Source organism: Lucilia sericata, unplaced genomic scaffold (genome assembly GCF_015586225.1).
Source record: "Lucilia sericata isolate MDLA Ls3-8-SP2 unplaced genomic scaffold, ASM1558622v1 Contig000014F_arrow, whole genome shotgun sequence".
Lineage (NCBI taxonomy): Eukaryota > Metazoa > Arthropoda > Insecta > Diptera > Calliphoridae > Lucilia > Lucilia sericata.
Genome location: NW_023994053.1, coordinates 1,025,949 through 1,039,694, shown reverse-complemented (window position 1 = coordinate 1,039,694; position 13,746 = coordinate 1,025,949). Strand labels below are relative to the sequence as shown.

The window sequence follows — 13,746 nt, the reverse complement described above, 5'->3', positions numbered from 1 at the left end:
ATATGTCTTTTGGTCAACAAATGTATAGTTATGGAGTTATAGACCTTCGAAGTTAAATATATATATTATCAATATCTTCCCTATTTAAGAACCTATCCGGACAATATATATATATCATTAGAAAGAGCTCTGAAATACCTTTTCAACGGTATATAATATGATCCTTTTTATTAACCCTTTGAGGACCAATTCCACAAAAAGTATTTTTTATATAGAGTTTTTTAATAAGTATAGACGATATTGTAGTTGGAATAAGGTAAAGTACCTAAAATTAATGTTTTTTATTTGATATTAGTTAATTGTTGTTGTTTTGGCAGGAATAAAGTATTATAACTATATAAAGTACTAAACTAAATATACATTAAATATTGAAAATTACATCAAAATACCTTTCCAACGATATATAATAGAAGCTAATTTATTAGCATATTGAGTAGGATTAATACAAACTGTGCTTTTTATATTAACTTTTGTTAATAAAAGTTCTGTTATATCAAAAATTCATTCATAAGAAGGTACCGATTTATGTATATTGAGTAAATTGCGATTTTTCTGGGTAAATATTCGGAAATGGACCCGAACAATTTTTTTAAATTTTTTGGGTAATGAAATGTTGTATTTGTAAACCCCGGGTAAACATTCGAAAATTGGATGATAGAGCCGCAGGCGAAAAATTATTTAAAAAAAAATCGTGCGATTTTTTTCAAATAATTTTTCACTTTTTTAAATAATTTAAAAATTTTTTTGTCACAGTCTCTCTTAACTATTTTTAAACTTAAATATCATCCCCATTCATTAAGATATTAGCACATATCTATACATCAAATGAAAGCTTGAAATTTTTTCTACAATTTTCTCGATATTTATCGGTACCATTATATCGATGGATTTATGAAATAACGACACTTTCATCAAAAAACTCTATATAAAAAATACTTTTTGTGGAATTTGTTCTCAAAGGGTTAATAAATGCCGTCATACCTTTGAAAAGGTATTTCAAAGCTCTTTCTAACGATATATATATTGTCAGGATCGGTTCATAATTAGAGAAGATATTGAATATATATAAATTTAGCTTTGAAGGTCTATAACTCCAAAACTATACATTTGTTGACCAAAAGACATATATCACAAGTCATAGAATTGAAAGCTTTATATGTGGTATACATTTTTTCAAGATCGGAGAGTTATACCTATAATATATTTAAGCCGTTTTCTTAATATTCAGACTGTTTTCAAATAAAATTGCGAATAACATTCTGAATTTGCCCAATTTTTTTGCCAAATTCCTGTGATTTTTGACAGCTTCCAAAAACGCTAAAATGTAGCCATTTTATTCTTCAGTAAGTGACTTGCCGCGGCCTATTTTTTAAAAAATATCTGTCTATATTCACAGACAATAGAATATGAATGGATTTTTCCCACTGCCAGCAGTAAGCTGATTTTATTCTGAATGAACCTAATCAATTGATCCAAAAAAATATAGCTAAAAAACGTAGTTTGCTAGAAAAAAATTATTAAAAATCAGCAATTAGGTATTGCGCTAATTTTTTTCTTACTAGTGATACCTAAGACATCATGTTATTATTTAAAATTATAAAATTACTAATTAGTCCTTTACTTTTTGCAAATAATTAATTTGAATGTGAACAAAACAGTGAACCTATTTAAGTGAGCGGGAGTGTATATATATAGGTTTCATTAAAATTTTTAGTGAAATTAAAAATTTTTAATTAAAATTTAAATTTTTATTGAATATGTTGAAAGAAATTTAAAAAACAAGGTCTTTTATTTGAAAATCCATGTTAAAAATGATTTTCAAATAAAAGATTAATATTTAATCAGAGTAGGAAATTTTTGCATTCGTTAATATTATTTTATTTATTTATATCGTTATACAACTCATTTTCACGAAATTTATAAAAAATATTTGTATTTCAACGAAAACGAATAGAACATGAATAAAATTCACATACATACGTACAAAATATGTGTGTCCAAAAAACCATTGTATTTTTTAAATTATAATGTTCTCAGTTTATAAATTATTTGAATCACACTTCTAAAAAGTGGAAGACTCTTGTAGTTTAATGTTTTATTTTCAAATCAAAGTATACAGAACACAGGCGCAGGGCTGGAAACTATAGGGTGACAAACTGACACTGAAATTTATAGTTAGGTTCCGCCGTCGTAAAATTAAGGCGACACAGATCTCTAGCAAGGCAATGACATTTAAACACAACTGTCATATAAGAAAAAGTGGCGTTTCTGAAATGTGCGCTGTTTTCTAAAATTACTCCATAAATTGAATAAATTAATAAAAATTTTAAACAACGTTAGTAATAGAAGTATTCGGAAGTAGATCAGATATCATAATGGATGGGAATAGTTCGTTAGAGAGACGATACAGCTTTAACATGGCTCAAGTTAATCCTGTTGCCGAATCCACACATCTTAATGGAAGCAGGTGAGTTTCGTTGAAGACAATTGCACATAATAATAGAGTTTTCATTTGATTGCCTTTAATATTGTATATAGTTTTTCATGGGGTACTTCACTGAGTCCAAAGCATCGAAGTAATTCAAGCATTTGTTTAAATAATACACACACACCTTCGGCCTGTAATAACAAATCAATTGTCAGTCCAAAATCTAAAAATATTACGAAAATTGATGCAAGAATAGCAGCCGATGTTCAAAGCAAAGGTTTAGCGTCACGCATTGTTAAATACCATGAGAGTGGAACTAGATTAAATCGCAGCATGTCAGCACATAATCTATACAGTAAGCCAGGACAGTTTCCAGCAGTCACCCTTAAGAAAACTGATTTACCGTATAGGGCTACTAAACAAGAACTCTCCATGATACGAATAGCTCCACCAGGTTTGTATATTGATGATTAGGTTTATTTCTAGAAAGGTTTATTAATTTATATATTTTTTCGATAGAGAAATCATCGTTTTTGGGAAACACGATTTCTAGTCTTTTAAGATCCAGTTCTGTCATGGGTTTACAACAATCTAAACGAAATGAAGATTTGTCCCGAGAGAATCGGCCTATAATTCACCCACCTCCTACAGAGAATGATATGGCTCCAACACGGAGTGTTTTAGATGTACTGAAAGAGATATCCCGTAAACGTATTAACAGTGATGTAAGTTTACTTACTTCATTCTTTTTATAACAAGGGTAAATAAACAAATATATTTATTTCAGGATTTAGAAGTGGATGAAACCTCAAAAAAATATTGCAATCGTGCTGGAAATGACTCGGTTGATACTGGAAACAATACATCAACAATTCCACAACATTTTTTAACGTCATCGTTATCTTGCCAACGATACAAAAGACAACGGGATTGTATAACGCCACATCATAGTGTACAAATACCAGAAACCAGAACTTCCCCAGAACAAGCCAAAAAACGCGTATGTAATTACAATAATGACATTACAAGTTCACTTAGTTCAAGCATAAAATGCAAACCATATGGAAATGCCAAGAGAGTTTCAGCATCTACTAATCTCAATCAAACGATGCCAACAAATTTAGAATCATATGAAATGCAAAAAGCAAAAATGCAACGATACCACGATCATAGTAAGACAAATAACACACGAGTCGACGTGAGATTTGAAAATCTCGAAAATACTTTGAGAAAGGTGGATAACACTATAAAACCCATAACTCCTATTCCAACAACTCCTTGTGGTCAGGATCAGAATAATATTGGAGGGGTTCCTCCTATGCGGACCGTATCGGAGCCAACTTATAATCCCGATCGGACAAGTCAAATGAATTTAATACAGGCAGCTAACAAACCTCGCTTAACATTGTTCAACAAGAAGTATGACGACGATGAATGCACAGGAACAAACGAATCGGGCACATCTATAGGCGAAAACACTGACGATTTAAATGATCTTGGCGAATGTGCGGGTATTCCATTTGTTAAGCCCAAGAAGTTATCATCAATAAGTGGTTTAAGAAATCCTGTGATAGAACGAACACAAAAATCTAAGCTGGCTTTGATGTTGAGTGGATTAAGAGGAGAACTTTATCAGAACTCCGATGGTGATGAATTAGATTCGGCAAAAGAAAAACTGGACATACCAGACAACCACAAAGTAGACACTAATTCCTCTGCAGTAATATCAGCATTAAAATCTACTAGCACAATAACCACTTTAACTACAGTCACATCCTCCTGTAACGCGGGAATGACAAACACATCTAGTTCATTGAACTTTTCTACGAATACAAAAACATCCTCTCCTTTAGTTGGACTGAAATTATCCCAACCAAAGGTATCATCGGCAAATGTTGGTAGTACATTGAGTATTGATGCTACTAAAAACTTGGAAACCAACCCAAAACCAAATGTACCCGTTTTAGGTGGTTTCTCTTTCGGCACTTCCAATACAAGTTCTACACCAGTTGTTAATGCTGTTTTATCTAATAGTACTCTAAAAGATCCTAAAGCTTCAGAAGCATCAATCTCATCTATTTCAGCAAATAATAGTAATGCTTTTAACTTTGGCCAATCAACACAGTTGACGTCAAAGCTTTCGTCTGCTTCGGATAGTAATAACACGAATAAATTGTCAGCAAATCCACAAACTTCGACAAAAGATAACTTGATACAATTTCCTGCTGTAAGTGCTGCATTCACATTAGCTACCACCAAAACAAGTACAGCTTCAACAGTGCCAAGCTCTTTGTCAGCTACAAGTGCTTTCAGTTTCGGAACAAATGTAACAGCACCAGCATCTACGATTAGTACTTCAACCGCAGCTGTGGCTGCAACCTCTTTCACAAGCACTGTTAAGCCAAATAATGGTTTTAGTTTTACTGCCCCTTCTACTACGTCTCTGCCAGTCACTAACGCTTCAGTTGCTCCAATAATGTTTGGTGCATCAGCGTCTTCAGCGACCTCAATCAACAGCACTACCACTACTAGTGCCATAGCAACCACAACAACTAGTGTGCCAACTTTTGGCGCAGTTACTACATCTGCAAATCTAGGTGGTTTAACGAGTACAACTTCTTTTGCATTTAATACATCGAAGCAATCGTCAACAATACAACCAATAACAGTTTCTTCAAGTAGTGGTGTGGTCTCCGCCCCTACTTTTAATTTTGGTTCAAATGTTAATTCTCCATCTGTTCCTACATTTGGAACAAATACGAATGCAGTAATTAAACCTCAACCCACTAGCTCTGGATTTTCGTTTGGTTCTGACCCCAAAAATCAGAATTCGTCATCAGGTGCGCAAAATGACCTTGCAGCCACTTCTAAGCAGCCAGACAATAATGCCTTCAATTCGAGCTCATCAACGTTATTTGGATCACCAGGATTTAATGCACCATCAAGTGGTCCTACTCCTATATTTGGTAATGCCACTAATAGTTCAGAGAAAAATGTCTTCAATTCTTCGAATGCTACATCAATATTTGGTTCGAGCTCAGTTAAAGGAGCTACTCAGACATTTGGTTTAAATGTGGATAATAAATCAGCGGCATTAGTGACACCATCGGTATTTGGTGGTAGTAGTACCAATAATAGTACACCAACACCATTTAGTTTTGGCTCAAAGCCGGCAATAGCACAAACTACAAATTCTAATAACACCAATGCCGCTTCTGGAGGATTTTCTTTCAGTTCGGCAGTTTCGAATAGTTCCGAAGGTGGAACTTTTGGATTTGGTAGTAAAACAGATGGGACAACAAACACTTCTAGCAACACTTTTGGTGGCACATCTACATCTGTACAAAACAAAAACTTTACATTCGGTGGCGCTGCAAGCAGCAAACCAGCCAATCCTCCGAGTGTTTTTGGTGGAGCTGTGAATAAACCAACTGAAAACACAGCGTCTCCAGGCGGTTTTTCATTTGGTTCAGCCTTGGCCCCTAAAACTTCAACATTTAGCTTTGGAGCAAGTAGTAATTCTTTTTCTGGGAGCAATGCTAACGGCACAAACAACACTTCATCAAGTTTTTCATTTGGCGCGGCTGCATCTATAAAAACGAACGAAGTCTCAACTAATAAACCATTTTCCTTCGGATCTCCACAACCTCAACAACAGCAACAGCAGCAACAAATAATGTCAGCACCAAATAATTCAAATACCAATCCTCCCAACATTTTTGGTTCTAGTGTGACTTCTAAAACAGCACCAGCGCCTGCTTTTAGTTTTAATTCTGGTAGTTCGACAAATTTGCAGCCTAATGTTCCAGCGTCCAACAATTTATTTGCACCACCTCCATCAACTATTACAACAGGTCCTGGTGATCGCCCTATACGTCGAGCCACAAGACGTTTGCAAAAATGACCCGCAGATGTACTTTAAATTTTGTTTTTTTTTTTTTCTTATAAAAATAATACATAAATTCAAAAATAAATTAAAATCCTTCAATAATAGTTGAAATTTAATTCAATGGGGTGGATAACTCTGTAATTTAAATCGAAAAAAAAAACGTTTGAATTTGTGAGTATGTATGTATAATTGTTTGTTGGAATGAAGGCAAATCACCGTAACAGTTTGAATGGGGTATATTTTATGGTTGATATTCACATTTAATCAGATTTTCTTTATTTTCGACTTTTTTAATGTCGTCTCAGACTTAGTTTTTCTCGAATTTTTTCCGACTTTTTTACAAAATAGTAAGTTTATCGATTTTATTATAATGAAATAATCGACGTTTTCAATATATGTATGGATGGTAAAACTCTACCTCGAAATCGCTGGAATTTCATAAACATCTTTTATGTCGCACAATTTTTTCAAGTTATCATCACTTAGCTAAAGAAAAGAAAGACGAAGAGGAAAAAGAGACCAATGTATATTCAGAGATCTGCGACGATTCGGCTTAACGTCGACTAAGACTAGCCGCCGATAGGAATTCTTGAAAATTACCGCCTGATCCGCTTTATTGTTTTTAATCCAAATAATTTAATTTATTATATATTTAATACAATTTCACCGAAATGGTTTTTTCTGTTTTTTAAAACTAGTATTTTATTTTAAATCCATTTTCTCCCCGATACTGTATTAGAGACTGTAAATTGCTGTAAATAACTTTTTAAATATTGTTGTTTATATTATTAAGCCATGATTTTGGATGAACGCTGGTTTCGAAAAATCAAGTAAAATTTAATGTAGGAATATAGAAGTTCGAAAAAACGAAAAAAATTATTTATTTACTGCCTTATTCATAACAATTTATGGTTTATAGAACAAATTTTTTATGAAAAATTGCCTTATAAACCATTGAGAAATCATTATGAAATAAATACTATATAAATACTTTCAACTCAATAAACTTATAATTCTAGATTTTTAATTTAAAGAATATTTTTGTATCGTTTGAGATTTTCTATGAAATAATTCATTAAATAGTATTTTCAGAATTTAATCTTGCAATCCCGCTTTTTAATCACCCGGATCTCGCGTTTATTCAAAACCCATACAAATTATATTTTATTATAATCAAATTTTATTATGTTCTTAAAACTTAGCCGGCATAGACTCGATTTTAAGCCGCCTCAGAAATTGTTGATGTCAGCCGTCGTTAATGTTTGTCGGCGCAGGGCTCTGATGAATACGCCTTATATTGACTTAATAAAGTATTGCTGACAAATCTGTTCATAAATATATTTTGTTTTATTTTGAAATATTTCTTTTAAATGTTAATAATTTAAAAAGTGCAATAAGTAAAAGATAAGAAAAGTGAAACACAATTGTAAAAATTTGTGGGATGTATTTGAAAATTGATTGTATTTAATAATAAGTGATGTTTGTAAATTGCTGAAAATTGATTGGGCTGCACAGCAACATAAACCAGTCGCAAAGAACAAGTGACAAAGAATAAAAATAAAGGCGAGTAACACCCGGTTATAAAGGAAAACTCTTTAATTGTTTGCACAAAATCCCAAAAAATAAAATTTTCAGTTCATTTTGTCTGTTAGATACTAGATTAAAATGACTAATTTCCAAATATCTTGACATTTTTTTAAAACATTGTGTGCGAATTTATCTTGCAACAATAGAGAAAAACATCGCGTAATATTGAAGAAAAAATTATTGAAAATCAATTAATTACATACATAAAAATTCGAACTACAAATGCAAGTTCTTCTGTTTAAAGTCTCCTTTAATTAATTTATGCTTTTGTCTTTATTCCATGTACCATTTACTGAAAATTCATTAAAATTAAAGACTAGAACTTCTGAACGCACACAAACGCACACAAACATTCATACAACAAAGTACGCACGCATCGAACAACCGACACAAGAAAATTTCAACAACAACATAGCAAATCAAGTGGCACAGTGGGTCGAATAATTTGTAGCATTTATAACCAAGAGGAAAAACAAAAGTAAAAACGAACCCGCATCTTAAGAAGAGAAAATGACGGAATATAAACTTGTTGTTGTCGGTGCTGGTGGTGTTGGAAAATCTGCTTTAACAATTCAGTTAATACAAAATCATTTTGTCGATGAATATGATCCAACAATTGAGGACTCTTATCGCAAACAAGTGGTGATAGGTAAGTTTTCTATTTTCATATTCATACATGTACAAAGATATTATGCATAAGTATGGAGGTACGTATTAAAAATTGACCCCAGATGTTGGGGAAAAGATATGTACATTGGTGAAACATCTTTTTCGGTAACAGTAGTGAGTTGAAAGGTTGTTTTAAAAGTAAAAATGTCTTGACAAAACAGTGGTCGGAAGCAAAATGTTGGAAATAAATAAGATATTTGTTACATGCTAATCCCACGGACTTGACATAATGTAGGTATTACCTAGGAAAAAATAATTTTAATATTATATGTTATTCTACATATTCACTCCAAGTGGATAAATTATAAATAAATATGTAATTACCTACATAAATATATTGATAACACAGGCCAACGATAAAAAACTTTTTAAAAAATTTTCACTAATTCTAGTATTATTTGGAGTGCTGATTCCGAATATGGAAATAAAAAAGCCGTATCACCCACCAGTTTTCCGTATTTTCATCTTTTAGTCACTATTCAGGTGTTGCGAATAGTGGCTGTCTCTGCCTCCAGACTTAGACGTAAAGTTATAAAAATCCATTCTGAAAATATTTCGGGCCATAGAACTACGTTAACTAGTGCTGCCACGGCTCTGAAGTGGAAAGTGGGTTTTGCAAAAATTTTACCACTTAATTAATATTTTTCGATTTTAACAGAAAATTATTGAAATACATATTTAGTGTCACAAAACACTTAACCGAGAAATATTTTAAAAATTTTAACAAATTTTGGGTAATATTCTAAAAAAACCATGTCATTATATTAAATATATTCGTATTAACTACGTGTTAAATTTTATCCCCATTAGATAGCGTAAACCGTATATGGGGTGTAGTCATAAATGGGAAACCCTTCAGACGGCAGTTTCAAAAATCCAGTTTCAAAATTTTTACAATTTTGTTAAGTAAATTTTAAAATTTTAAGAAAATCTCCATGTGACTTATGTACAATAAATAAGGGATTAAAATAGTAAAGAAGTTAGATCGATATCTCTCATACATAAGCGGTAATTGAGATTTGAATTTTGAGGATTTCGGAGAAAATATTTTTTTGTTAAAATTTTTGAAAAACTGGCTTTATTATTTACTGTTATGCATTTTATACAAGACTTTTAAAGAATATATAATTCAAGAAAATAGGAAATACACATCTGATGTTTTAGTAAAATCGAAAAATGTTAACCCACAAACTGTGAAGGTCAAACTCAAGCTATACAATATTGGGAAATCCTCTTGAAATCATAGTGAAATATTATTTTGTTTTCAGCCGATTTAAATGAAATTTAGGATAAATATATAATGAAAACTCGTATTTATGATGGCGCCGACAAAAATCAAATTAACCCTTAAATGTAAATATATTTTTATAATTATATAAAATGTCCGTAATATATGAACAAAATATTCGATGTAATTTTGCAAGAAAATGGTGTGTGATAGAAAAAAACTAATTGCAGATTCGCTTATAGCATCTAAAAATACACAATTTATAGTCGAATTAGTTTTGAAATTTTTCACAAACCTTCCTTTCGTTGGCCTGTGTAATTATTAATTAATAATAATACATATTTTGAAAACTTAGCAGTTATTATTTCGTTCATATGTGCCATGTTTACAAATACATATTTATAAGTATCAGCCCTTATTTGTCCATCGTCCCATATTTTACTATTCCATAAAACTTTTTTATCAATAAATTGTTTAAATAATTCAAAATTAAGTAAAATTCAACATACGACTTTCTTAACTATATTATCTTAACAGTTTTTTTTTTAATTTTTAAAATTTTAAATTTCCAAAAAACGAAATAAATTTCCTATTTCAGCTTCCAAGCCTGCAAAAAGTGAGGAAAAAGAAGTAGAATTTTCACCACAAATAAGTGAAGTACTTCCAATTTTGGTGAAAAATTTATGAATTTAACATTAGCGTGTCACTGGTGGGATGTTGTTCGATTTTGACAACTTTGAACTACATCTATTTTTAGAAGCAGTAAAAATTCCATATTTGGATGTCTAAAATAAACCACATTCTTTCAATGACATGCTTATGTAAATTTCACTGGTTTTTCACCAAAGTGTCATGTACTTCGAATATGTTATTATTAGTTACTTTCCTACATCTCTTTCCTCCATTTTAACTGGACTTTTATTTTTAGGGAAATATTTGGTTTATAAAAGCAAAAAATATGTAATCGCGTTTTTGGATGTGATTAAGATGTCGTCTGTAAAGGATGACATCAATTATTTTTTGCTGGGATGTCGTTTGTAGAGTATGACATCAGTTATTTTTTGCTGGGTTATTACGTAAAAATAGCTGTAATTGTGGGTACTTTTGATCCAAAAAGGTTTATAAAATTTTATGAATTTTAAAAATTCCTAAATTTTGAGTTTATGAAGTAAAAACAATTATAAATTTTTTAGGGAACTTTTAATCAAAAAATACTTTCAGAGCATTATGGTGGACTTATGGATTTGGATATTTTTAAAATATGTGTCAAAATTTTCATCACTTTTATTCGTAATAAGCGATATTTTTATCGTAATAAGCTAAATACATTGAGTTTTTCTTTTCTTCTTAACATGGCTTGGTTATTTTAACGTTATTTAAAAAAAATCAAAATGATTACTACAAAATCAGAATGATTACTACAAAAATGTTTGAAAATTTGTTTTTTTTTTTTAAATTTGTTTCATAGGTTTTTATACCCATAGGTTTTGGGCTGATATTTGTAACGCACAAAAATATTGGTCCACCTTAAAGTATAGCAATCGGTTTAGAATCATTTTCTTAGTTGTTTAAGCAAATTTCAATGACATTTGGTACGCTTAATACTTTTAGCCCAAGGACGAGCCCTATTGATTTTGTTTTAAATCGATCCATTATTTCACCAAACCACAATTTGGGTTTTTTAGCTCTTAGTTATGTGTATCTCAACAAAAAGGGGCACAACTAAGTTTTATACTACCACTGACGACCCTGCCGAATTTTGTAATGATGATGTATTGTACACATATCCATCCATTGTGATTTTCATAAGGGATAGGTCATATTGGACCTATTCCATTCAAATTAAATCAGCTCACACCATGTGATATCCTACACAGTGTTTTTGATTTATTTTCATTGACTCTTTCATTGGGAAAAGACTTTTCTACACCATGCTACAAACGCCAAGAAAAAAGCAAAGCCAAAAAAACGACCTGTAGTGGTGCAGTGAAATGTTTTGTGCTAACGCAGTCAGCCACAGCAAATAATTTAAAACAATCGCTACTGCTTGCAGCATTTTTAGCACTTCTGTCTACTAATCAGCAGATGAAGAGGTGTTTTTATTTTCATCAGGTCTCCTAATGTTTTATTTTAGTAATGAAGTTTTCTTAACTTCTTAAGGATTTGGTAGTAATATTTTTCTTATTGCCGATGCTTAACAACTGCTTGCCTCCTCTGACAAAAATCCTCCAAAAATTTTTTTATCAAATTTCAATTTGAAAATTATTCGTGAATATCATAATTTTTCCACAAAAAAAAAAAAAAAAAAAAAAAAAATCAAGATTTCCCTCATTTTAAAATGACACCTATTTTTTGTCCAAGTCCGAAAGAAATTTAAATTAAAAATACCGCTAGAGGAAATGTAATTCTTTATTTTAAAAATCTTTTCCAGATTAAAAAATGCAAAAGTTTCCATATTGATGTAAATTTTCACGATTTATATCGCTTTTTATGAAAAAGTAAACCTTGTTTCATTTGTTTATTTTATATTTCAGACGGAGAAACATGTTTGTTGGATATATTGGACACAGCCGGACAAGAGGAATATTCAGCTATGCGTGATCAGTACATGCGTACCGGTGAAGGTTTTTTGTTAGTTTTTGCAGTTAACAGTGCAAAATCTTTTGAAGATATTGGCACATATCGTGAACAAATAAAACGCGTTAAGGATGCTGAAGAGGTTCCAATGGTTTTAGTGGGCAACAAATGTGATTTACAAGCGTGGGCTGTAAATATGAATCAAGCTAGAGAAGTATATTAAACTGAAGACTTAAATCATGTTTGTTTTTTTCTAAATATCTATCATACTATTTTTCTTTTAATTGTGCATACAGATAGCCAAACAGTACGGTATACCCTTCGTAGAGACATCAGCGAAAACGCGTATGGGTGTAGATGACGCCTTCTACACTTTGGTTCGTGAAATCCGCAAAGATAAAGAACACAGGGGGAAAAAGGGCCGCAAAACATATAAACACACAAATCGCAAATTCAAATGTGAGCTTCTTTAAATCGAATTCCTTCAACTATAAGGTGGTAGCACATTATCGTACATTGAACGAGAGACTACATAAATAGATAAGAATCGCGCAAACAAATGCACATTAACTAACTAAGCAAATGCTTCTGTGCATTAGTTATAAAACATCTGATGTCAGTGCTAATTATGATTTCAATAAAATAATTTTATTTAACATTTTTTAAGAACTTTGATAATACAAAATAAAAAATGTGTAAACTATTGCACAATCATTAAATTCATATTAAATTAATTAACAGAAAAGAAAAATCCTAAACGTCAACAAACAACATAACAACACTCGTATAAGTATTCTATTTTTCGCTCACGCACAAAGTAAAACAAAATAAAAAATATTTTCATATTAAAAAGAGAGAAAAACAAATAATGAGGTTTACATATTAAAATTATTATTTCATAATTTAGTTCGGTGCTAAATGTTTTAAAATAAATTTTATACGTTTTCATAACATATTTTATATATAATTTTTAATAACAGAAATATTTTATAATTTTCTTATGCTGCGACGCTAAATTTAATCTTCTTTGCCATATTTTATAATTTTAAAAATTATATTCATTGTGAATTTAATGTGTTTGTTTTTTATTGCTGCTCTTTTTTGTAAAGTCGAGTTATATTTCATTGAACTAATTATATTTCCTAGACTTAGGTCTGTATTCTGCCACCATTGGGTTGATTTTTTTATATACATACATTTAACATAATTTTATTATTAATTTGTGTCTTAATTTTATAATTATTATTATTATTTTTTAATAAATGTACACGTATTAACATTTTATGTAATAATTATTGAGCAAACAAAAAATGGTATATTTAATCGATAGAAAAACAATAATTAAAAGTTTATTTGTCTTATCATGGA

At 30.8% G+C, this 13,746-nt stretch overlaps 2 protein-coding genes across 2 annotated transcripts; both read left to right on the top strand.

The window, feature by feature from the left end:
- The first annotated feature begins 2,199 nt into the window (after positions 1-2,199).
- Positions 2,200-6,486, top strand: LOC119604886 (nuclear pore complex protein DDB_G0274915). Its single transcript, XM_037957786.1, has 4 exons — positions 2,200-2,467; positions 2,539-2,882; positions 2,948-3,153; positions 3,216-6,486. The coding sequence occupies exons 1-4, from the start codon at positions 2,376-2,378 to the stop codon at positions 6,330-6,332; spliced, it is 3,759 nt and encodes a 1,252-aa protein (XP_037813714.1). The 5' UTR covers positions 2,200-2,375; the 3' UTR covers positions 6,333-6,486.
- Positions 6,487-7,576: 1,090 nt separating this feature from the next.
- On the top strand, positions 7,577-13,657 carry LOC119604923 (ras-like protein 1). Its single transcript, XM_037957836.1, has 4 exons — positions 7,577-7,880; positions 8,220-8,553; positions 12,336-12,592; positions 12,675-13,657. Exons 2-4 carry the CDS (start codon positions 8,415-8,417, stop codon positions 12,849-12,851), a joined length of 573 nt encoding a protein of 190 aa, XP_037813764.1. The 5' UTR covers positions 7,577-7,880; positions 8,220-8,414; the 3' UTR covers positions 12,852-13,657.
- Positions 13,658-13,746: the final 89 nt, after the last annotated feature.

Coding starts and splice junctions, on each gene's coding strand:
- LOC119604886 (XM_037957786.1), top strand. CDS start 2,376: ATGGATGGGAATAGTTCGTTAGAGAGACGATACAGCTTTAACATGGCT. Junction 2,883..2,947: donor GATACGAATAGCTCCACCAG/GTTTGTATATTG, acceptor TTTTTTCGATAG/AGAAATCATCGTTTTTGGGA. Junction 3,154..3,215: donor GTAAACGTATTAACAGTGAT/GTAAGTTTACTT, acceptor TATTTATTTCAG/GATTTAGAAGTGGATGAAAC.
- LOC119604923 (XM_037957836.1), top strand. CDS start 8,415: ATGACGGAATATAAACTTGTTGTTGTCGGTGCTGGTGGTGTTGGAAAA. Junction 8,554..12,335: donor TCGCAAACAAGTGGTGATAG/GTAAGTTTTCTA, acceptor TTTATATTTCAG/ACGGAGAAACATGTTTGTTG. Junction 12,593..12,674: donor ATATGAATCAAGCTAGAGAA/GTATATTAAACT, acceptor TTGTGCATACAG/ATAGCCAAACAGTACGGTAT.